This window comes from Danaus plexippus, chromosome Z (genome assembly GCF_018135715.1).
Source record: "Danaus plexippus chromosome Z, MEX_DaPlex, whole genome shotgun sequence".
NCBI lineage: Eukaryota > Metazoa > Arthropoda > Insecta > Lepidoptera > Nymphalidae > Danaus > Danaus plexippus.
This window is the reverse complement of record NC_083559.1, coordinates 1,842,162-1,865,461: the sequence shown is the minus strand read 5'-3', so window position 1 is coordinate 1,865,461 and position 23,300 is coordinate 1,842,162. Positions and strand designations below refer to the sequence as shown.

General features: G+C 36.9%; 2 protein-coding genes across 8 annotated transcripts in view; both read right to left on the bottom strand.

Annotated features, from left to right (window-relative positions):
* Window positions 1-23,300, bottom strand: part of LOC116777937 (E3 ubiquitin-protein ligase MYCBP2) — a 72,492-nt gene that overhangs the window by 6,990 nt on the left and 42,202 nt on the right. For 4 of the 7 annotated variants that reach the window (XM_061526108.1, XM_061526111.1, XM_061526112.1 and 1 more), the window contains exons 35-69: window positions 22,265-22,493; window positions 18,088-18,225; window positions 16,599-16,817; window positions 16,141-16,338; window positions 15,381-15,530; window positions 14,311-14,401; window positions 14,138-14,196; window positions 13,933-14,024; window positions 13,635-13,734; window positions 13,432-13,551; window positions 12,884-13,055; window positions 11,850-11,996; window positions 11,265-11,408; window positions 10,975-11,080; window positions 10,771-10,871; window positions 10,253-10,438; window positions 9,806-10,039; window positions 9,348-9,538; window positions 9,117-9,273; window positions 8,807-9,048; window positions 8,548-8,679; window positions 8,269-8,477; window positions 7,127-7,238; window positions 6,775-7,002; window positions 6,548-6,662; window positions 6,232-6,428; window positions 5,641-5,793; window positions 5,274-5,426; window positions 4,631-4,744; window positions 4,461-4,549; window positions 4,028-4,235; window positions 3,783-3,955; window positions 3,416-3,605; window positions 3,049-3,339; window positions 2,727-2,912 (exon numbers count right to left, since the gene is read on the bottom strand). In XM_061526108.1, coding sequence (XP_061382092.1) covers window positions 2,727-2,912; window positions 3,049-3,339; window positions 3,416-3,605; window positions 3,783-3,955; window positions 4,028-4,235; window positions 4,461-4,549; window positions 4,631-4,744; window positions 5,274-5,426; window positions 5,641-5,793; window positions 6,232-6,428; window positions 6,548-6,662; window positions 6,775-7,002; window positions 7,127-7,238; window positions 8,269-8,477; window positions 8,548-8,679; window positions 8,807-9,048; window positions 9,117-9,273; window positions 9,348-9,538; window positions 9,806-10,039; window positions 10,253-10,438; window positions 10,771-10,871; window positions 10,975-11,080; window positions 11,265-11,408; window positions 11,850-11,996; window positions 12,884-13,055; window positions 13,432-13,551; window positions 13,635-13,734; window positions 13,933-14,024; window positions 14,138-14,196; window positions 14,311-14,401; window positions 15,381-15,530; window positions 16,141-16,338; window positions 16,599-16,817; window positions 18,088-18,225; window positions 22,265-22,493 — 5,626 coding nt within the window. The remainder of the gene's footprint in view (window positions 1-2,726; window positions 2,913-3,048; window positions 3,340-3,415; window positions 3,606-3,782; window positions 3,956-4,027; window positions 4,236-4,460; window positions 4,550-4,630; window positions 4,745-5,273; window positions 5,427-5,640; window positions 5,794-6,231; window positions 6,429-6,547; window positions 6,663-6,774; window positions 7,003-7,126; window positions 7,239-8,268; window positions 8,478-8,547; window positions 8,680-8,806; window positions 9,049-9,116; window positions 9,274-9,347; window positions 9,539-9,805; window positions 10,040-10,252; window positions 10,439-10,770; window positions 10,872-10,974; window positions 11,081-11,264; window positions 11,409-11,849; window positions 11,997-12,883; window positions 13,056-13,431; window positions 13,552-13,634; window positions 13,735-13,932; window positions 14,025-14,137; window positions 14,197-14,310; window positions 14,402-15,380; window positions 15,531-16,140; window positions 16,339-16,598; window positions 16,818-18,087; window positions 18,226-22,264; window positions 22,494-23,300) is intronic. The other 3 variants (XM_061526113.1, XM_061526110.1, XM_061526114.1) reach the window with 3 other exon arrangements.
* Window positions 12-1,080, bottom strand: LOC133319910 (mite allergen Der p 3-like). The gene has a single exon (XM_061526116.1). The coding sequence runs from the start codon at window positions 1,034-1,036 to the stop codon at window positions 179-181; it is 858 nt and encodes a 285-aa protein (XP_061382100.1). The 5' UTR covers window positions 1,037-1,080; the 3' UTR covers window positions 12-178.

Here is a 23,300-nt window from a genome sequence, read left to right as displayed (position 1 = left end):
ATTCCAAAAAAAACAGTTCGATCAATATTTATTTATGACGTTGCTTTCTTTTCAAAAATTAAATCTCGGAAAGTCGTCAATGTATCTCTTAAAATGTCCCAATTATCTCATAGTATCTATTAAAGGAGGCAGTTTGTAAACGGCTTGGTTGGATATTCATGCAAATGCTTCTATAATTCTATTCATTTAACTTAATGACATTAACGATCCAATTCATAAAAGGGCTAATTGGCGTGATCATGCCAACGGAAGTTTCCATTGAATTTTTAGGTTTTGAATTTTTTCGGCTTTTGCATTGATCCCTCCTTGAAGCCGAATTAACACCAATAATTCCGGAAGAATGTATGACAGGAGCTCCAGAATCTCCAGGACAAAGAGCCGACCACCGGCCACACACACCCGTCAAGCAGAAAACTGGATAGATATTCTCTTTGCATTTGATAATGACCGCATTAACCACTTGCAATGTTTTGTTAATATGTAGAGCTTTTTTCATACGGCCTTCATCGTCTTCAGTTAGTCCATAGCCGACCGCAAATATTTGGAAACCATAAAGGGTTGTATAGTCGACGGCACTCAGTTTTCCGTACGTGGGAATGCCGATAGATTCAGTTTTTAAAAGACCGACGTCGTTATTGAGCCAGAAGATTAACGCGGAAACGTAGTTAGGATTTATGAACATAGACAGTATTTTAGCGTAGCCAACCTCGTTGGGTGTTTTGTGATATCGTATTACCGACTCAGCGGTCTCGGGTACTCGGTAAGACCTTGAAGACTCTATACAATGCGCTGCTGTTAGCGTCCAAGTTGGTTTAAGGCAGGCACACGAACAATAGGGATCATATATTTTAGTATTATTCGATAGTAATATACTCAATCCCATACTTAAAACATATGGATATTCCCCTGGCAATGCATCCCGACCGCCTACAATACGTAAGTTTTCTTTCAATTTAGAATGCTGATCGTTAAATGGAGCACTTATCGAATTTAACGTAATAAGAAATATCAAAAATAAATACCACAAAGATAGCATTGTTCGACTATACAAAAATAGGTATATTTTTTATGACCCAATAAAAATAAACTGTTTTTATTCTATTCCTTCAATACATACGATAATGCACGATAAATTTTCAATTTCCTTTCAAATTTTTTCAGTAGTAGATAAAACTTTTCGTAGTAAATATTTTTATATACAGTAAACAAATAAAGGGAATATTTAGTACATTAAACAAACGTGACGTATATGTGTTAATTGCGGATAATCAATTATAATTTTGATGAAGAAACAATAAATTGAACAATTGCACAATGGCCTTTGCAGTGCCATCCTCTCGGATGCTTGTCTCAACTAAGGATTTTAAAAAGTATTTTCAAATTCCACTCATTTTTTTTTCATCACTCCATGTTTGGATGTCTGTCACCGTTTTATACATCATTTCAAAACATAATGCTATAGAAATGATATAGCTAGGTAATACTGAAAATATTTCGAAAATGATAAAACGGTTTAATGTAGAAAGTTGCCAATACTTTTATTGTTTTTCAAGGTAATGCGCATCTTTAAGGTTCATATAGCGAATACCTCGAATTTCATCTTTAGTTCTTGGGAATAAATAAAAGTCGCAGGGCGCCAGGTCAGGACTGTATGGCGGATGACCCATCATCTCGACACCTGCCATAGTTAAATATTCAACAGTCCGTTTTGCGGAGTGCGCTGAAGTATTGACGTGGTGAAGGAGGATCCTGCTTCGAGGGCGCTGCTGTCAATTTTTTTCCAAGACAACAGGCAAACAGCGATTGATACACTAGTCTGCAGTAACTGTCCTTCCATTTTCTAACACAATTGTAGCGAAATGACCTTTCCGACCAAATGAGGCATTCATCTTTTTTTATTAACTTCTTCCTTTGTTTATGTTAGTTCCGATCCTAAAAAAATTATCACCCACTGAGCTAATTGTCTTTTGGTTTCAGGTTCGCAGCGATATATCCAGCTGTCATCACCTGTGACGATGCCAAATACAGCATTTGAGTCACGGCTGTTGAACTTATCTAACACCAGTCCATGCGAAGTTGTTTCTGGTCACCGGTTAAAATATGTGAAATCCATCTGGTACAAAGCTTCCTTACTTGACTCATACCAATGCCTAAGCTCGCCCGTATCTGCTGATATGTCACTCTTTTATCTTCCTGATATTATCTCCAGTAATCGCTGTTAAGGGACGTCCTTCATGCGGATAATCATTAATAATCCTACGTCCACGCTTAAACTCATTTAACTATTGTAAGTAGTGGCACGAGATTGGGCTCCGTTAAAAAATGCTAATCGCAGCCTATGATAGCTTTATTGTTGAGTAAGCCCACAACGATAGTCGTAATAAATTATTGACCGAAAATCTCGCGTAAGTTCATTTTTACGTGTAACAGGAGTTTTACATTAGCTGCCAATTTATAAAAACAAATGAAAAATGAATGAAATATATAAAAGGTTACCAAAGAGTTCTAAAATTGAAATTAAAAAGAAGTTCTTCATTAGCAATGTTTCTAACTGACCAGTTCTTAAAATTTTTTATGTTACCCACGTATAAGTACATGATGTATTTAATTCCATAGCGGTGGAGGGGAAAGGCGGCTCAGGGATAACTGTTTGTTTTATTGAAAGTCCCGCTCCTACATCAGGTAGAACGTTAAAAAGTACAGTCAGTTCAGTTTCAAATACCGACCTGTACAGCTGGTGCCGCTTGTAGGGGATCCGTGAAACATATCATGCACATATCATCTGCATCCTGCCGGAGTGCCTCTGCCCCCGCGCATCCGAACAGACAGGGCAGGCATGAACGCTCGCCACGCACACCGCCGCAAGCGTGACCGCAGACCAACACACGGGAACACGCCTCCCGACCGTGCTCCTGTACAAAATTTTCTATTAGACAGGACATGTTATATCCATCTATATGAAAAATGATAACTTCTCTAAAAGTCAATACTCGTCAGATTTTATTAGTCAATGATATGCGCGATACATTGTTGTTGAAATAATTTTACCTGACACTGTTGGTCGGCGCATACGTTTCCGATAGCGAGCAAGCCGGAGTTACCGCGGGCGCCACAGAAGCGGCATATACCCGCCAGCATGAACGCACCGTCCGTGGGGCCCGAACCACTGGCACTACCCCCAGCCACCGCACCATCTTCACCGGAACCCTCAATTCCACGGAATTCCACCAAAGCTTTCAGTGTGCGTCTATCCACCAGCAACAACAGCCAGAACATCTTAGCTCGTCCGCATCCCTCGTGGATATCTATGCGGATTGTACTCTCTTCCTCTTTGCATATCTGATAATAAATTTAAGAAAAATGTCAAAACACATCACATATTATGTATAATGTGCGATGATTTATATAATATAACCTGTCGTTGATGGTTGCGAGCGGCTCGGTTTAGATGTAGGAAGCGGTCGCACTCGGCGCACAGCGGTCCGCACGACTGACACTCAATGACGGCCAGGGTAGAGCCGTCGTCATGGTTGGCGCAATGAGAACGAGCCTCGGTTATAGAGTCACGGTTGCGAGATTCGCGACCGTCGCCGGAAACGTTCATTCTTGGAAAGGAAGTACAATAACTTACTTTGTTAATTTTAAAATAATACCTCTACTACTAAGATAAAAAAATACTGTAAGCCCTTTTCAAATTTGTACATAATCTACTTATAAAGATCTAAGAAAACTATTAGGCTTCATATCAGCTTTATTCAATCGAATAAAAGATATACACGTACTGTTCAATGTGGTTATCATCGCAGACACATAATGCTGCCAGCGCAAGCCATACGGTTGGCAGAGAAATACAACGCGGCGGCCTTCTATCGGTTTCTTCCATCTGCGCTACAACGCACACGTACCGTGCAAGCGCGCCTCGCGTCTCCATGCCCCATGAATCGGATACTTTATCCTAAAACATTAATGTTTTTAATTTAAATATCCACAAACACTTTAATTTCTAACATAGAGAAATGTCACTCACTTCAGCCATATCAGAGAGCAGTCTCGCTACAAGGTGGGCGTGTTTCTTTGTGGTCTCCCCTCTCATGAACCACAGCGCGGGCGGTGACGGCGTGACACTCCCACCCAGGGTGACAGTCCCCGGACTCATAGTACCCGCACCTTTCACCTTCACTTGTACCGTGATTGCTTTCCCCAAGTAACAGACGAGGTGGTCCAGTAGCGTCACTCTGTTACAACGGACAATTTGAGCAAAGTTTTACCATTGGCAACTATATTAAAGTTTACAATACTTTTTTCTTTTTCCAATCTAGATAGACAGATATTTTTGTTGGAACTTCAATAACATGGCACCCAAAAATTTTGTAATATTATAAACAAACATAAAACATCAATATTTAATTGATTACAGGTATTTATAAATTAATTGATTATATCTTTCAAAAACTGCTTACTGTGTGGAGAGGTCGCCTCCATAGTTGAGTGCTGAGAGCATTTTATGGGGCGGTACCTCCGCTATCATCCGTCGCAATAAAGAAATGACCTACAGAATGACAATGTAAAATACCAATACTGACGATGAAATAAAGCAATTTATAAAATTATTAGACATCTTTCTAAGTACCTGTCTCTGTACTCGTTCGCTTCCTGTATGGAGCAAAGCTAATAGATCTACGAGCAGCTCAGTACGCTGGGCGAGATGCACCCTCCCCACAGCACTCCCACTGAGAGCTAGTAACTGTCGGCCATAAAAAAATGTTACTATTCTCTACTCTTTATACAAACTATAACACATTGATCATAATTCAGTACCAACAATGTCGTTTAATACTAAATAAAAAATTTAATATGTTTGAAGTATACAACTCCAAATATTAAAAATTTGCAAAATTGGTCGCAGTAAACATTAAAAGTTCACATACAAATTGGACTTCTGTATCTGTGTAATTTAAAATTGTTTATATACATCCCTCTTAACTTAGTTATTAAAAGAAAGGACTATGGTAATGTTCAAGGAAGCCATCGGACTTTATCTTAAAAACTGTCACTTGTTCTACTAATACTATAAAAGCTAAATTATTCATTAGGATGGATGGATCTATACACCTATTACACTTAAAACTATACTTCTACGAAATGACGGACTATAGATGGCGCTGCCAGTTAATAGCGTGATCTGTTTTATCAAATCGGCTATTAGTACTTTCACCCTGGACTTATTGCTTAAGTCGATGAAGACAAAGTCTACGATATAATCGTATACTCACAAGGGAAAGCATTTCAAAGCAATAGTTGTCTTGTATGTGGGGCGGGCGGGGGGAGCCTTCGACCACCGCCTCAGAACACAGCAGCGCCGTCTCCCAGTCGTCTCTCACCCTCGCCGCCTCACAACCGATCGCGGTAACGATATGAGACATCACCTACACACGCACATATATGTGTTATACATTTTATTAAATTATAGCAATGGAGTATAACGAAGTTTCTTCACCGCTTATATTCAGTGATTGACAGTGAAAAACATTTCCTAAAGACACTATTTAAGGCAACTAATATTGTATATGTTTAAAAAACTTGGTTTTTTCCTACGATAACTAATATTAATATCTCTATATGAAGGTGAAAACTGTATACCTGTCTTTGTAGCGAGGTGAGCTTATGTCCAGCGAACAGGATGCCGACCACGTGTTCTCGAAGATCGCTATCATCACCAACAGCGCCCTCTGCTATGGCACCTTCGTTGGAATCGCTGCTAGTTTGCTCCCATTCCAGCAGTTTGCCAAACACCTAAAACAACATTTATTTTAAAATGTTCATAATTTGCAAAGACAAACTAAAATATTAAAAGAATATTATTTTAATTTTTTATTATTAAAAAAAGTCAATTGTATTCGTTACGTTCAATTTGTTAATGTAAGCTGTTTGTTAAATATATTTAAAAAAAAAAACATAAACGCGAAACTGAGCTAATATCAGACTGTAATGATGTCTTTGATTGTCAGGAGAATATGTACTATGTTTTTCGCATCTCACTTGATTTTTTTTTATAATTCACCATCAGAAATAGACATTGATTCGGAAAAACATCGTTTTATGTTAATATTATACCGATTCGAGTTTAAGCTGATATTGATGTAACTTCATCTGGCAAGTAAGCTATATTATAACTAATATATAAAAAACATTAAAAGATCTAATAAACAAAAATATAATATATTTGTATACATGTGAGGTGAGTAGTCTGAAGACCCTCAGCGTGTCCCTTTCTGCCAAGGAATGTAGGGGGTGTGGTGTTTGTGGTTCAAGAAGCGCGAGTGGCGCCCCCAACACGCGCAACTGGCGGACTCTCACAGACGGCTCCGGCCCACGAAGCTCGCAGCGCACACGCACAGAGGATGTCGAAGTTCCTGATAACATGCACGCTATGCACACCGCCTTTATTACTTACATTTCATATCCATATAACATTCACCGTGATCAATCGGCGTGTGACCTCATATAATACATATTAACAAATGATAACCGCAACACAATAACTCACTAGGTAAAGTGTAACAAATCCAGCTAGCTGATTTAACGTCCACTTCTATGTCTTGCATGTGCGCCATTTCACTTGAACCACTGCTGTACAGGAACGACATCAGGAGAGTCTTGTTCTGTAGAACAATTTGTACTCATTATAAATTACTGACTATAACGTTCGGTTTTTAATACTATCTATCAGATAGAAGTAGTTTTTAGTACTTTTTAGTATATGACATCACATACCACAGTATCCCTTGTATTGTCGACGTGAACGCAGAATACATGAGGTCTATCTTGATGCGATGGACCCGAAAATGCCAGTTGGATCCATTTGGCGCGGTTGCGATCCTCGTCTCCGGACTCCCAGAAGGTTTCTGTACTGCCATCTGTCAAAGACCCAGCCATGGCAGGTCTTGATGATACGGTCACTTCACACCAGCCCGTCACGTCAGGACAACCCCAAACATAATTCTGTTGTTGGTGAAATAAACGTTACATGCTATAATACATTACATTATACACCTTTTTTCTTCAGTTTGATATTAAAAATAAAAGACAATACAATTTTCTATGCATATATTGTGATGTACAATACCTTGTTCGTATAGCTATGGTAGCTCTCCTGGAGCGCACCAAACATACCGTCCTCGTGGCCACCATCCTCTGAGTGTGATAATATCTTGCTGATAACGCTAAATACTTGCGATCTAATCCCAGGCAGCATACAATTTTTACACACGTTTAGATTTGTTATGTATTATGATCTCAACACTATTACCACAAATAAATACATATTTGTTAACATAAAGTCTTAACTGATAGAAACACCTATTGTAAAAAATACCTATAAATATATTAATATATATATATATGTAAACTAAAATATTTAGTTACATATAAAAAAAAAGATTCAAATACTCCACACCTTACAGCAAGTTTGGTTCGTAAAATTTGTAGTTATTTGGGGTTACATTTTTTTAGACTATTGAGATGTAGTGAATAGATTATATTAACGAAACATACTTATTAATCATTATATAATATGTAACCTACTTTTGTACCTATTTAATGTACGATCTATTTGAAATAAAGGCAGTATCTACTCAGCAGCCTCGGCTTTCATTCCTCTCTCATGGTACCACATTACACTATGGTCGCATTTTATGTGGTATTTCAAAAGATAATTAATTAAAGAAAGCGAAACTGTCAAAGTTGCACGGATTACCCAATATGATAAACAAAATATTCCATTGAACCCCTATCAGGAACAACCTACACCAAAATAAATTAAACTTATATCTGCTCCGAGAACGTACAAGCAAATGTTCAGAATTCTCACACGTTGGTTTATGACATTGAATTAATTGATATTTTTCTCCTTGCAATGAAGCTTTACTATAAAGGCTCTCCACAAGTGAAGGCCACAGTCAAGTAATTGAACGTTACTAAGAAAGAAAGTCAAAATGTGACAGCCAAAATTTAATATTAAAGTAATGATGCCCTTGTTTATGTTCTGCAGAACGCATCGAAAATTTGGAAGACAACTTAAGAGTGTGATTAAAGAAAAATTTAATCCTAGTGGAATTTCTGAAGGCAAAAAAAAAACATGAGTTTTTGCACCGGCCCATAGTGATTACCTTGAAACTCTACATGAAAAACTTCAAAAACAATTGATGACACTACAAATCTTCTTCATAAATAGAAGGTAGTTATGGTATTTACTGTATCATCACCAACCTGTGCAAGAATGCTCGATCGTGATGCGAGTAATGCAGCGCCCAGCAGCGCACGGCCTGCAGCGCTGCAGCGCTAGCCGGGTGTAGAGATGGAGCCAAGGCGCTGACAGAGCCGAGGAAAGCGTGGAATGCAGCCCGAGCCCCACGAGCTGACCGTCCCCCCGGACAGATGGCAGCAGCCGACGCAGTAGGAGTAAAGTTCACAGAGTTCTATATAAAATAACCATATTAAAAAAACGTATATTTTAATAAAAGCAGTACAACAGACTGACGAATTTACCTCCTTATTATCTTCGAATGATAGTGGCGAGGGTACGATACAAGCAAAATTGTCGAGTGCGTTACAGAACCACCACATGACGTCATGCACGCTCGTCGGTTGAGTTGTGGAACGGAGAAGCCAATTCATTGACTGAAGAATAATTATACAATAACAATAAAGAAACAATATTAAATATTTTATTACACCGCATATCTGTATTTTAACAAATTCTGAATTTGTTACCGTATGTGTTTCGATGTTTATTTAGTCTACTCACTTCAAATGCGTATTGTCGGACAGTATTGATTCTGACCAACGCGTCCATTTTCTGACGGTACGCGGGTAGATCACGCTTAGCTAGTATGAAAGCCAGGACCGGACTTTGCATTAAAACTTCGGGATCAACTTGGGGTGGTTCAAATGCTGATACGGCACATATATCACTTGCCCATTCTCCACCTCCTACCAGTTTCTGTAAAGCTGCGCTTGGTTGTGCAAGGAGGGATGATCCGGCACCTACTATGATAAAATTAGTATGCATAATGTATCATATAAATGATTTTTAATCTTATTTTCATATCTTTAACCTGTGAGTGTATCCTGGGTATCAGGTTCAAAGTTAGCAAGAGGAGGGCGGGCGGCGTGAGCTAGGTCACGTCCCCCGGCTTGACCCATAGATACTGAGCGAGGCACGCGTACACACTGCGGCACCATCGGGTCATTAGATGTCGACGCACCATCATTCTGTTGACAAAAGGATATCCGTCTGAAGAGTTCTGAGGGATAATTGATTTGTATATAAAAATAAGAATAATTACAATGGAAGCAGCTTGCATTGGTCGTCCCAACGAATGATAGCGCGCTGAGTCGGGAATTTGGGTGGTTGTTTTGGGTTCAACGCCCAAGGCCATCAGACACTGGAAGGGAGGTGCCGGCTGCCAAACGCTGCCCGGGGGTGTTGGGGGACTACGACCACCAATCTCACCCCAACGGCATGCACTACCTGACTCTATACAAAACTCGAGTTAATGAAACATTGTTATATCTAAGACATCACCGATCACAATTATTTATAGTTTTTTATTAATGTTCTTTATATTGTCCGCACTCCCGTAACTTTCGGTTAACGCTCCATGTAAATGCAAGAAATCTTTATCTTTAGATAAGTGTAGGTTCAATAACTGTTCGAAAAATGGACTATTATTATACAAATATCAATTCGAGCTCAATTCAAGCTGGGTTTATGTTCATTATATTCATAAGGCAAGTTGCTCACCGGAGTTGGTGAGTGGTGCGAGGTCCAGTAAGAAGACGGCGTTGTCTCTGATGGCGAGGTGGTCGAGGTCCGGCGGTGGTACCAGCCGCGGTTTAACACGCGAAGTGCACCCTTCCTCCGGCTCAGCCGTCTTCTGCTGGGCCGTCTTCAATGCACGCTCGCGACATTTCTCGCAGTATATGTACCACAGTTGGTAAGCTGATAACGTAGCGCGTATTTTCACACCGATAAGGTCTGCACGTTTGTTGGCAAAATAAAGGAACAAACGAAAATAAAAACACAGAATTAAAATCAATCACAACAACATGCAATAAAAGGTGAAATGCGAATGCTATAAATAATACAAAATTATATTGAAATTAGGTTATCAAATACAAAAATTATAGAAATTAAATTAAGGTAAACAATCATTGACAGTAAAAAGCCTTATATTATTGTTGCACCAACCCTGAGCTATTTGTCCACACTCCGACGTGGTCGAGTCTTTGTTAGTCGGTAATGGATCAGCCAGTTTGTAGGCCCCGGCGCGGTCGTAACCTTTGGAAGTGATAGCCCGGCAGCCTGGGTGCATGTGTCTCATGTGGGCCGCTAGAGGCGGTGGCACGTTAGTACCACCACAAAGCTCGCAAGGAACTAAAGAGGAGACGACAAGTGACTTAATTGTTTTAAACGGATTCCGCTTAGCATACCATTAAATTACCAGGGAAGTAGCTTGCCCCTGAGGAAAACTGTATTTAACTCGAAGGTGCACTCATCTTACTGCGGGTCATTGGAAGAGTATATAATATTTACATCACTTGTAGCAGTCACAGAATAAATTAAGAGAATTGCGCTAAAGGTCAACGAGTTAACATAAATGTTCAATTTAATATTTGAAATGCGTATTATTTGATAATATTTAAAGTACGTTAGCTGCGCCCCTGCATCTAAACTAAAATATTTCAATACTTATTCTCTTCACTGACCAGTAAGAGGTGCTCGCCCACTCTTTAGTTCCTTCTTTTTTCGTAAAACACCCATCCTTGTTTCTTCGTTTTCATTCCTCTCAGATAATTCCTTCTTGAATCTAAAACATTGTATCTCGCTATCAAAACTTTATATTTAACATATTGTGTACTTATTTATATAAACTTTCTTTTGGTGTCCGATATTAATATTAAACTTCTTACTTGTCGGTAGCAACATTGAGTTGCTCAGCTTCATTGAGAGCGTCCCATAAGGCGACGAGTGCGCGTAGTGCCGGCGGCAGAACATTTACCACGGCCGGTGTTGACACTATTAAAATATCACAAAACTAATTTTAATCTGTAGCTTAGTAAATTTTAAATATAATTAAGTCAACCACAACATTTACGAATATTTACGTAATGACTGTAATTATTTCAGAAGTATAATAATTTATGACTGCAGATTCAATATGTGTAAAAAATATTGATGGTATATTATGATTTCGGGGTACCTTCATGTATGTGGGTCACAAATCCGGCATCTTCTTCACGGATGGCCACATCTATATCAGACTTCCGTGCGCGGCTCGTACTGGCCTCGGTACCAGAGCGTGTCAACGTCTCCAGAGTAGACGGGTGAATATGTAAATATTGGCCTTCACAAATAAAACAATATAATTATCATCTTATAATGAATAGACTTCCTTCACGAAAAAGATATTTTTATACTATTCCCATTAATAAAAAAAAAAATAGTCAACCAAGTCGCTCTGTATTACATCATCTATCTGCCAGTGAGTGTCATTAAAATCGGTATGGCCGTTCAAGACATTAACTAGACCAATCAGACAAAAAAAAATGTATGGAATTTTATTTTAGCATTTGTACCGTGTGTATGGTACGTACATTTACGTATATATGTATATACACGTAAATGTACTTAAATGTAAGTATATATATATATATATTAAATTTATATTCCAAAAAGATTCTATGAATCATTATTAATACATGATATACATATTTAGCACACGGTGTGAGAAGAGATTGTTTAGGATAATCAAGACATACATACACAAGCAACGACAACAGCTCACCTGCATTGGTAACCTCGACGGAGTGTCGTTGTGGTCTGGCAGGGGCGGCTTCTGGTTGGGGTCTCGTAACAACACGAGCGCCACCCTTAGGCAGCTGCGGGTGGAACTTGAGGAAGGCCGCGCAAGCGATAGCGTCATGCACGGTCCCTGCAATTATAGTACAGTATCGCATCGTCAGCTTTTATTGAATTATTTTATTGGATTCTCGTTAAAATATAACAAAAAAAAAAATTCCCCCTTTACTCGTCTCGTGTAAAGTTCAACCGATAGACTTTGTACATTTTTTTGGACAAACAGTATAGAAAATTAATATTTAGCCTTTAATTTTTCTAGTGCTTATCCACTACATACATGATACACAATAAATACACAAATATACATGACAGTTTTTATATAGAGTGGTAGCGAAAATAGAATAGGAGCGAATAAAGGGTCATGGCGACCTTGAAAGGGGAGGGAAGATTCATCGGCAGCTGCTAAAATAAACTAGACAGAATATTTCTGGATACATTTTGGTAACAAATGACACGTGTCCAGCCGTGTTCGTGAATGTTTAAGAGAAAAACTTTTGTGTCCAAATATCCACGGAACTGTCGTAATACTTATTAGACATTAAATATATACTAACAAGATAATTTCTATACAATCAATTTCATAATAAGTACATATTTTATCGACTATCCAACATAATAATAATACCGCAAAAACTTTCCCTTGTGAAAGAAATATACTTCTAGAATTCCACAAAAAAAAAGTATCTAGAAAGCTTTGTTTCATTCACCGTTACAACTATGACTTCTATATTAAAACTATTGATGGAAAGAAACGGTTTATTTCGTAGGAGGCATTCAAACAGATATACGAACTGAAGTCCATAGATACAAGTGCACCAAAAACTTTAATTTCTGACGGCACAGGATTGCATGATATATATATACGAATATTATAACAAACTAGGTTTGATAATAATAATGTAAGTAATACTTTTTTCACTTCTATATGCTGCTGTGTGATGTAAAGATTGCTATTATTACCTTCATGCCAGAGTAGGGCGGCGAATACAGCTCTAAGGCACTCGGCCTGAGCTGGACTGAGGGCGTTCTTCCTGGGATGGTGCGTCCGCGCTGGTAGCGGCGGCGGCGAGGAGCTGCGAGACGAACGACACCTCTCCCTCGACAACACACGCCTCGGACTCTCAGACTCATCCTGTATATAGCTCATAAATAATAACCAGTCCGCAATCTTGGATAAAGCGTTCAACCACACATTTGTAAAAAGAAATGTGTATATGATGATACAAATATACGTTTAGTCAATATAATTTTAAATGACCAATTTGAGTATATTTTCTTACAAACATTTGAGTATATATTACACATCCCCTTTGAGGTGAATTTTTAATGAATTGAAAAAAAACATAAGTTGCTTATGTACGCTCACATTATTATATTTTCTATCAGAATGACTCAGATAACATTTAAAGAATAATTGTTCATACGACTGGGAAGTTTTTAGGCGAGAGTGCGAAAAACTGGGGCAAGCAGCTAGTGTGACTTCAAAAACTTTAATGAGTAATAATAACCGCGTTTGAATCATAATGTGAATTCCCAGCTTCGTCGAGGGAATTCTCTGGGGAAGTCTGTGTTCCTGTCTGAGCTAAGCGACCCATCTTGATATCATCCCGTCCGCCGAGGATCGCAGACTTTAAACAAACAAAAACGTATTATATATTATAGTTATTTACACTATCTCATTAAATATACATTAATTTCATCATAAGCCCACCTCTTTCAGGTCGACCAAATCATGTACGTTGTCGCTGGATCTGAACTTGATGGGTGAACACCATTCGTCACTGTTCCCATTATTGCGACGCGGAGTCCTCCTTTAAACAAACACTTGTTTATATCTGATTTTTCTTTACATATAATACACTGTGCGATTTTGCACGTTGCAGTGTAGGGCCCTTTAAAGTCCACACAAGCAAAAATCATAAAGACACCAATACATTTATAAATCACACACTAAACTAAACTAGCCCAGTTTAAATATATTTTTAAGTTTTATTATATGCAGTATATACCTAGGTGATGGAGCAGAACTGGACTCGATTCTAGCAAGTCGATCCCGTTTACTCGGCTCGCCGAAGATATGTTGACTTGTACTGCTGTCGCTCTGTAACCGTGATCGTTAAAATTAGCTTTAAACAGCGCTTCACGGTTCACGCGTAAACTTAAGTAATTTGTGAACATTAACTACATATGATTAACAATAAAAACTTAGTTTACCTCAGTGTTTAAGTCACATTGGATAGAAAATGGGAAGCGTCGATCTTCAGAGCTCAAATCTGTATTAAGAGAAAAACAGAAAGACATATAGTATTACAAATAGTAACGTATCCGGTATAATGAAGCCTTGAAGCGTAGAGTCGCAGGGCGTGCCTATAGCCACTATATTTTACCGTTACTGGCCGCGTCCGCGTCATCGTCCTGCCACTGAGCCTGATCCTGTTGGTTCTCCTTAAAACCGCTCCAACTTGCCATGTATTCCTCCTACATCAATAAAAATTACATTACATAAATGCATTAACATAAAATATTGAAAGAACGCTACACTTGTCTTTATCTCGTGGGATGTGATGCTGGTGAATATAAAATATCGATAGTTTCCTAAGATAAAACGAAAGTAATCTCAGTCGGACATGTTCTAGTCGTTTCGATATCAATGACCGGTTTTTCTTTACAGCAACGAAATAGACATAGTTTGTTTAGTCGATCGATTTAATGTCAGGAACTATTGGAAAATTTTAATAAATTCCTTTCCATAAACGACGTAACCTACGTGAGTGGTGCCCAATGTGGGGCAGTTTAAAATAGTGGTATTGAGTTATATTTCTCTGGAATATAATAAGTACGAATAGAATAAAGTTATGAGCAACATCGTTGTTACTTAATTCTAATCTAGGGTTTATACTCTAGAAACATATCTTTATATATATCGCATATAAATTTTTGATGTGATGAGAATAACTGACTATATTTAATTCTTTAATGCACACAAAATTGATAAATGCACAAAACGTGGGCTTAATGTTTAAACATCATTATCTAACAGCCAACCAGAGATGTGTTAGAGATGGTGTTCGAAGGCTTGCAATTTTAAGAACTAATTCTTAAGACACGAAGTGAAATAATTTCTTAACAATGATCCGAAATTACACCACTCCCAGTTTTTTGAGTTGTGTCATATTTTATTTGGAATAGAAAAATTTATGGCCCACCAAAGAACCACTTAAAATTGGTTTAAGGAAAGTCTCTGTGATAAGGATGGCATTGATATATGGAAGAAGCAATTGCAAAAAAAAAAACACTCCGTAAACGTCTGTGACCTTCCTACAAACAGATTATAAAATTTCAATTAACAAAAAGTCATTCTACAGATAATCACTGTATACAATGTTCAGCCTCCAATAACATATACATATCATTATTTATATCATGTATGTCTGTATGTATATATGCACATAGCTACCTGCGACTCATCGTCCTCGGCGGGCTGCAGCAGGGTCCTGTCCAGAGCTCTATTGTACTGCATGCACCATCCCACGCCCCCGCCGCCCTCGGCGTACGTGGCGGCCGACTCACCGCTCAATCTCACCCATGTTCCATCCTTGTTAATCAACTGCGATCAACGATTCGTATCGTCTCAACATTAATAGTAGTAGTGTACGCCTGCCCATTAATTCGCTTGCTGTAATTATATCATCACACTGGCCAAACATTAGTAACATTGCGGCTGTATATGAACTATATAAGCGTATAGATATAGTGTGCAAAACAAAGTGATACAGCTCAAGATATAGTATAAGTGTGAAATAAATGCGTATGAATAAAAAAAAATTAATAAAAAATCAAATAAATCATCAATGTACACTAATTAGATTAAATTATACTCCAAAAGATATACATTAATATTATTATATATTATAGTATAGAATAGAAAACATGAATCACGTAACAAATGAAATTTATGTGTATAAAGGAAGAAGAATAAAATAATTATAATAACAGCTGTTATAGCCACCTTATTACTACTGTTCAATGTGATGTTATTATAAATCCATGCAAATCTCAAAAGTTAACATTCGCCGTTTCAGCTAAATACTAATAATAAAATGAGAAGCTCTCAAAAACTTTCAAACCGGTGCATAACGTTTCCATGATCGGTAGCTAACGTGCCTAGCGCACTAAGGAGTCGGCGCACACACTACACTATATGATATGCGTTGTACCTCCTCGACGAAGGCGACGTGTGCGCCGGGCGGCACACGGCCCAGCTCCTCGGCCTGTAGGCTGGGGCTGGCCCTCACGCGCAGCCCGGAAGAGCCCTTCGCGGTGTAACGCCTCAGGCGGTACGGCGCCGAACAACCCGCCCAGCGCTCCTCCGACAACACCTCGCTGGCGCTCTCCAGCACCTCCACCTTTAAATCCTGCGACCGATACAATGCATCGTCATATTACAAGTATCGTAAATTAATCGCTTAATTCTAATTATAATGACGCCGATTGAACTAAACCAAGAGATAGTGACAAAGTCATTTAATCAAGCTAACTCCTGAACATTTCCAGTCTCCTAATGTTTGCATAAGAGTCCACTTCACCCTGCTGTCATTAATAGCGATTGTCTCCTTTTTTATTATAATATTTGACGTAATATAAGTTTTTTTTATAAATGTTATTTAAAGTTCACCTGAGAAGCGGGATGATCGTCCAGGGTGCACCTGAAGATGTACGTGCCAGAGACCCTCGGGACCCAAACGGCGGTGTAGGACCCGTCCTTCTGGGCTTCAACCACTATTCTCTCAGCAGGTACTCGTCCTCCGCTACCGATCGCCTCCAGCGCCCCACTCGTACCACCCCAGGCGCCGCTCGCGTAACGGATCTCCTCGAACGAGTAGTTTTGATAGGGCTGAAAGTTTTAACGCACCATTAGTAGGGACATTCTCATTCAAACTTCTCTCTCCAATCCCCCTCCACTCAATCCCCCTATAATATTTATAATAACAAAATAAATTCAAAACTTGTTTGGAATTAAAGAAAAACGTCGTCCCTCGTCTTACCGTAATATATAAGATATAAAGTACTTACTCGTACTAGAAATATTTTTCTTCTAATAGAATTCAACACAAATGAGAATAATAAAAAAGAAATTTTGAATTAATTAATAAAGCATCCGACTTGTCACAATAAAATTTATATATATTATATAATAATCTCCTGGTTCAAGGGAACGTTTCAAAGGCAAAGTTTAAACGACTTCGCCGTTATTACGCTCAAAGAAAATATATAAAAAATTTGACAAAAATTAACATAATTTTTTTTAATGAAATGGAAAACGTGATCTGTACATTGCAGTGCTGTTGAATCAAACGATTTTTGATTATACTGTATGGGAAACCTCAAAAAAGTCTCATAAGCGTTTTTATTATACGCGATTGATTTTTGTACATGCTGCATGAGACCGCTGCCAAGGAACTGAAACGTCACGATCACGTCCATATAAAATAATAAAACCGCGTAGTATTCGTAAAACTGAGTTACATTAAAGGAGCTGTCGGGAAAATCGTAGATTATATTATCTATAGATGCTAACGAACGTAATACTTGTGCTGCACTTAGTGGAAACCTGGCAACGCACTTTGTAAAGAAATTAATAGGCTGTCAGCATAACCGAATTAAATTTCACAAAAATCAAGCTCATTTTCTCATATTCGTATGTAATTATGATATTTTCGTAAACTGACTTCGAGTCTTACGTAGACATGGCAGGTTCTTGAATTACGTTTAATTAATAAATTTATTGAGCGGGTTTAATCCAATCCACACCGAATAATAACTTCAATCCATGACAATATTAATCGAATTGCACTTGGGGTTCAGTTAACGAAATCGTAGCCTTAGAAAGAGATGTTGCTCTTAACGTAAACACAGAAAGTGTGACGGTTCTTCATTATTGAAAGGTGATTGACGTCTTGAAGTTGACTATCAATGATCAGGGAAAGACAGACTTAAGTTTAATTTGAATTTTGTTTCTCTACGTGATCCCATACATTGACTTCAAAGATATGACTAAAACCGCTACAACATGACCCACGAGTATGAATAAAAACATTTGTATTCTAAAAGTTCCAAGTGAATTCTTCCATATCGTTATAGATCAGTCTTAATTGGACCTTCACCTTCATCATTGTAATAGCGTGGAAGCTCATAGTGTCCCGGACGGTGGGCTGGTAGGGCACGTCGATGATGCTAGTTCGTCTCTCAGCCACCAGGTGACTGCTCCGGGAGGCGCTGTCTTCTACACGCTGGATCACCACCTACACAAGCAATACCATTTTTAACTAATAAAAAATATAGTAGACATCACCCGCTTCAATATAAAACGGAATCTTAAAACCAATCAATAGTGGATATCAGTAAGCACTCGTTGTGACAAAAATTCTGGATTATAATATTCTGTTTTAAATCTAAGACACTTCGAAATATAAACGTATCTTTAATACAAACAAGTTATGTGTGTGGCGCAAACCGTTACGAGCATACTTTAAGCTTCTCCTTTATATCCAAGTAATTTCTGGTTTATCGAACATTAATAATACCAGGAAATATAGTTAAGGTATAATATTATCATTAACTTTGATTACTCTTGTAGATTCATTTACGTATAAACATTAATATTGTATATACACTCATAATTATGTACATATTTCTTAAATCCAGTAATCAGTTACGATGTGGAACTTCTCAATAAATGGATTATCAAACCTGGGTCGTGAGAATCATTGTGAAATGAGAATCAATAGGTATCGTCGGATACGAGTAATGCTCACAACCCTTAAGGGAATATTTCACTAGCGTGATTTAGGAATACGGTAGCGTCATCTAGTTCTCGTAGAGGAGACTAAAAAATTTAAGTTTCAGAAAGTAACGAGTACTTATAAGTAATATAAGCAAATTTTATGCACAATTTATTTAAAATACTTACAATATAGTTTTGCATAACATAACTTTTCAAAACATCCTAAATATTAAAATAAACAAGGCAGTGTAATTCTGACCGCGATGATTTTATATGAATAAAAAGTATTGACTTTCTTGCAAATAACATATTCAGGTGTAAAAACCATACCATACCATACTCGCTCTTGATTAAGGTATCATATCGCTAAGTATTAAGAAGCCAAAAATTAAAAAAGTTAACGAATATAGTACTGAGGATTCATTCGCTTTATTCGTAAGTAAAATGAATTCAACTATTCATATATCAATAACTATTTGGATTACAAATGTTGTCCTATTTCACTGCACATTATTTTGCCTATTTGTTTTTAACAATCCAACAGTCACTCCTCATGCTCGGGCTCTGCTATACAACGTTCAACAACGGAAATTTTTTCTCAAACACGTCTACCACAGAATCTCTACTACCAACCTCGATTACTCCAGTTCGATGTAATCACGCCAAAAAACCAAGGAAAACACTGAAGAGATGATAGAGCTTGATAAACAATCGGTGTATATTTTTGAAAGAAACTGATTTTAGAAAATTAGTGAGTAAAATGAAATCAAAGTGGAAGTTACTAAAATCTGAAATACGAATAGGAAAAAACTGAAATTAATACTTTTTTTATTTTTTTTATATGGTTACTGTGACAGCTAACTAACTTGACTATACTTACGCAAATTGTAACACACTGTTTTTAATGCAAAATTTCCGTCAAAAGAAATGCAGCCCTAACAATATAGACACTTACCTTACCTAGACTTATTACCATGTTTATTATACATATATAATAAAATTCATCCTGATTAACCCAATTTTTATTCATTTTTCATGCACAATATTGAGAAATATACACAACTCAAGAAATCCTATTATGTATATATTTATATATATACTTACTTCATCCAATCGTCGAGACGTTTAAATTCTATAGAGGCATTGCATTCTTTGTTGTATTCATCAAAAATATTTGTACTTGCATTATGACACAGAGTCAAGTATACTAATTTATTCGACACTTACTGCATACAGTTCCAATTGATCAATTGATACGCTAACATTTTTACAGAACTTTAAATAGTAGAAAACATTAAGATTCAGTTGCTCTATCCTCTATCCTATACTCAATTACACATACATAACAATTTTTTTATTAATGAATGTAAATGTACCAATATGAAAATAGAAACGTGGTAAGCAACAGATGCATATATGTACTATATTGAATTATTAAGTTCCGTAATCAGTTACGATTAGGAACTTTCAAAAAATTATTATCGAACCTAGGTCATGGCAACCAGTACGAAATGGGAAATCCACAAGTATCGTACAGAACGGGGGATGCTCACAACCCTTATACTGTGAGGGGAATATTTCACTAGCGCGATCCAGAAATGACGTAACGCCATCTAGTTGTCGTAGGGTCGATTAATACGTTAAACCTAAAACGTGCTATTCAAAATAATACATGTTTACGAAATAATAAGAAAATATGTTTATTAAACACAAAAAAAACTCTTAAATTTTACGAGCGTTTAAGAATTATTATTTTTAATGACAAAAATGCCGTGCTCTAAAATACGAGTGTGTAATGTTGAACTGCACCATAAATTTATGATAAAAATATTTTTATTTTAGCGTGAAAACCTGCCTTGCTTGTTTAGAAAACGAAAAAAAGGATCACGTGTTCATCTTTATTCCATTCACATTCACTACCACAACTAATACGTAAAATTTTTATTTCATAAGAGATTTTTTAAATCATCATCAGCCTATCGGAGCCCACTGCTGAGCAAAGGCCTCTTCTCACATGGAGAAGGTTAGAGCATTAATCACCACGCTTGCTAAAGACGGGTTGGCGATTTCAATCTTATAATTTGAAATTATAAGACCAGGTTTCCTCACGATGTTTTCCTTCACCGTCTGTCAGTGGTGTCAAAATACTCTTAGAAAGTACATATGAAAAGATCACATTGGTACTTGCAAGTTTCGAAACCGTTTTTAAATACAAAAACAATTAATATTCTTAATAAGTCGAGTGACGTATTTTGTTGATAAAGCAATACAAATATTCTATAGTAATATCATAATACCTCCATTCCTTGAATAACGGTAAATCAAATATAAATAGATCATAGCGTGGAAATCGCAGTAGAAACAAATATAATATGGAAATAATATAATGTTCCATACAAACTGTTTGATTGAAATAGGTCGGGTTGTATGATTATTAGTGATCATTCATAAAGTTATATCAAAGCATATTTCATATATATTAGAGTATTTCTATGAATAATTGTGCAGCCTTCATTAGTTTCGATATTTCTGTTCCATTTCCATACTACGATGCACTCACAGCCTCGATATCTCGATCTATACACTTCAGTAAACTTTAGAGATTGGATTATCTTAATATAGTAGATTGAATATATTTTCTTTTATAAAACATAACAGCTTTCGACAAGGATTTTATTGGTTTGGGTATGTTAAAGAGTGCCTCAATCTATTAAGTAAAGGGTACGTTAAAGAGCACTAATTAGATATTGGTCCTAAAACATTAATATGAAAGCAGCTATAGTAATTTTTTTTGGAACATTTCCTTAATATTCTATTACTTCCGTAGTGTTAGTGTGATGTTATAGAATTCTTAGTAAATGTGATTTTAAAGTGACACTGAGAACCTAAGCATAATGGTTCCGTAGCTCCTGATATTATCGGATTTACTCTTGCATATGCTTCCAATTTATAATGGGACCTGTTGGAAGATCTATTTTTAGATTTATACCTGTTAAATATAACAATATCATTTGATATATCTTTATACATTACGTAATGAATAATAGTATATGAAATTTTTTATTTGTTCTGTTACCGATATTTCGAAAATTAGAATATTTTTTTATGACACGAATAAAAGAGAAGTAGTACAATATTTTATAAAATAGATCTTGAAAAGAACATTTGATAAAAATATATGTAAGAAAAAGTCAGGCGGAAAATATAAAAAAATTATTATATGTAGATGAAAGACAGTTTTATATTAAAAGAATAATTATGATGTTTTTTCCTTAAAAATAATATACTTAATGTACTTGTTCCTACGTTCATGAAAGGCAATTTACAACACATGTATGCATTTAAATGAAACTAATATTATTCGGATATACTAAGCGTGCTCTATTTTTGTAAAAAACTACATACTCCCTACGTTTCGGCTACTTTTCAGCAACCGTGATCACGGGCAGACGAGATGTGAACGAATAATATTAGTTTCATTTAAATGAATAAAACTCGCGAATGTCTTAGATCTCGTTACATGTACGCATGTTTGTTTAGCGTTACACGCTGCTTACCTCGACTTTGAGTGCTGGGGATATGACGATGTCCCCGTACTGATCCCTGATGATGATGGGCATGCTGATTCTAGAGGAAGGCACAGCTGGCCCTAGAGGCTGTTTGAGTTCACATCGCGAGGGTTCAACACACGGCCCCGGAGCAAGCCAGCGGGCCAGTCTACCACCGGCGGTGTTCTCGACGCCGGAAACAAAGTCCGATAGGAACTGACGCTCCGTCGATATGCATCTGAGGACAAAGATTTAGCAAGTATTAACAAAAATACATAGTGATTAGCAAATACATTAGGAAATTAAGAAACTAAATAGTAAACACATATATATATACAAAAGAAATCATTGTTGATTTTACTTCGGGACTTAGCCATAAGTAGTTTTATGAGTATTTCGTGCTTATCTAAACTATCTACACAATTTAGATAAAAAAACGGATATTTCCCAAATACTAATAATATTATAGAATCTGCAAACAATTAAAATCAAGCCCACGTGACAAATAAATTTCATAGATTCACAAATCTTTTTGTTTTGCAACTAAAACATTTTCGTACTGACACACACCTGTGGGCTCTTAAAGTCTGTTTCTAGAAACTGTCCGTAGCATTTTTAGGGAGCTTCATGTAATGATAAAATTTATATTTTTTCAAACATCACCAAAAAAAGGAATGAATAATTTTAATTCTGGGTATCATTTAATAATACAAATGTGGCAAACCAACTAGTAGAGCTGGTCAGTGTGACATCGCTTCCTTAAAGACGTACAATTTTATAAAATGTTTCTCCAGTTATTAAAATGTAGAAAAAACTTAAAAATTCTAGATCATAATGAGATCTAAGATTTTCGATATTATGGGCAGACGAGGTGTGCAGTGCCCGTGATCACGTTTGCTGCAAAGTAACCGAAACGTCGGGATTATGTAGTTTTTAAATAATAAAATCCGCGTAGTAAATCCGAATAATACTAGTTTCATTTAAATTCTAGATCATATGAAGCTTTCATTAAAACATCATTAAATAGACAATAGCTCAAAAAAGG

Bases quoted from the DNA above. Each gene is read 5' to 3' on its own strand.
- LOC133319910 (XM_061526116.1), bottom strand. From the start codon at position 1,036: ATGCTATCTTTGTGGTATTTATTTTTGATATTTCTTATTACGTTAAAT.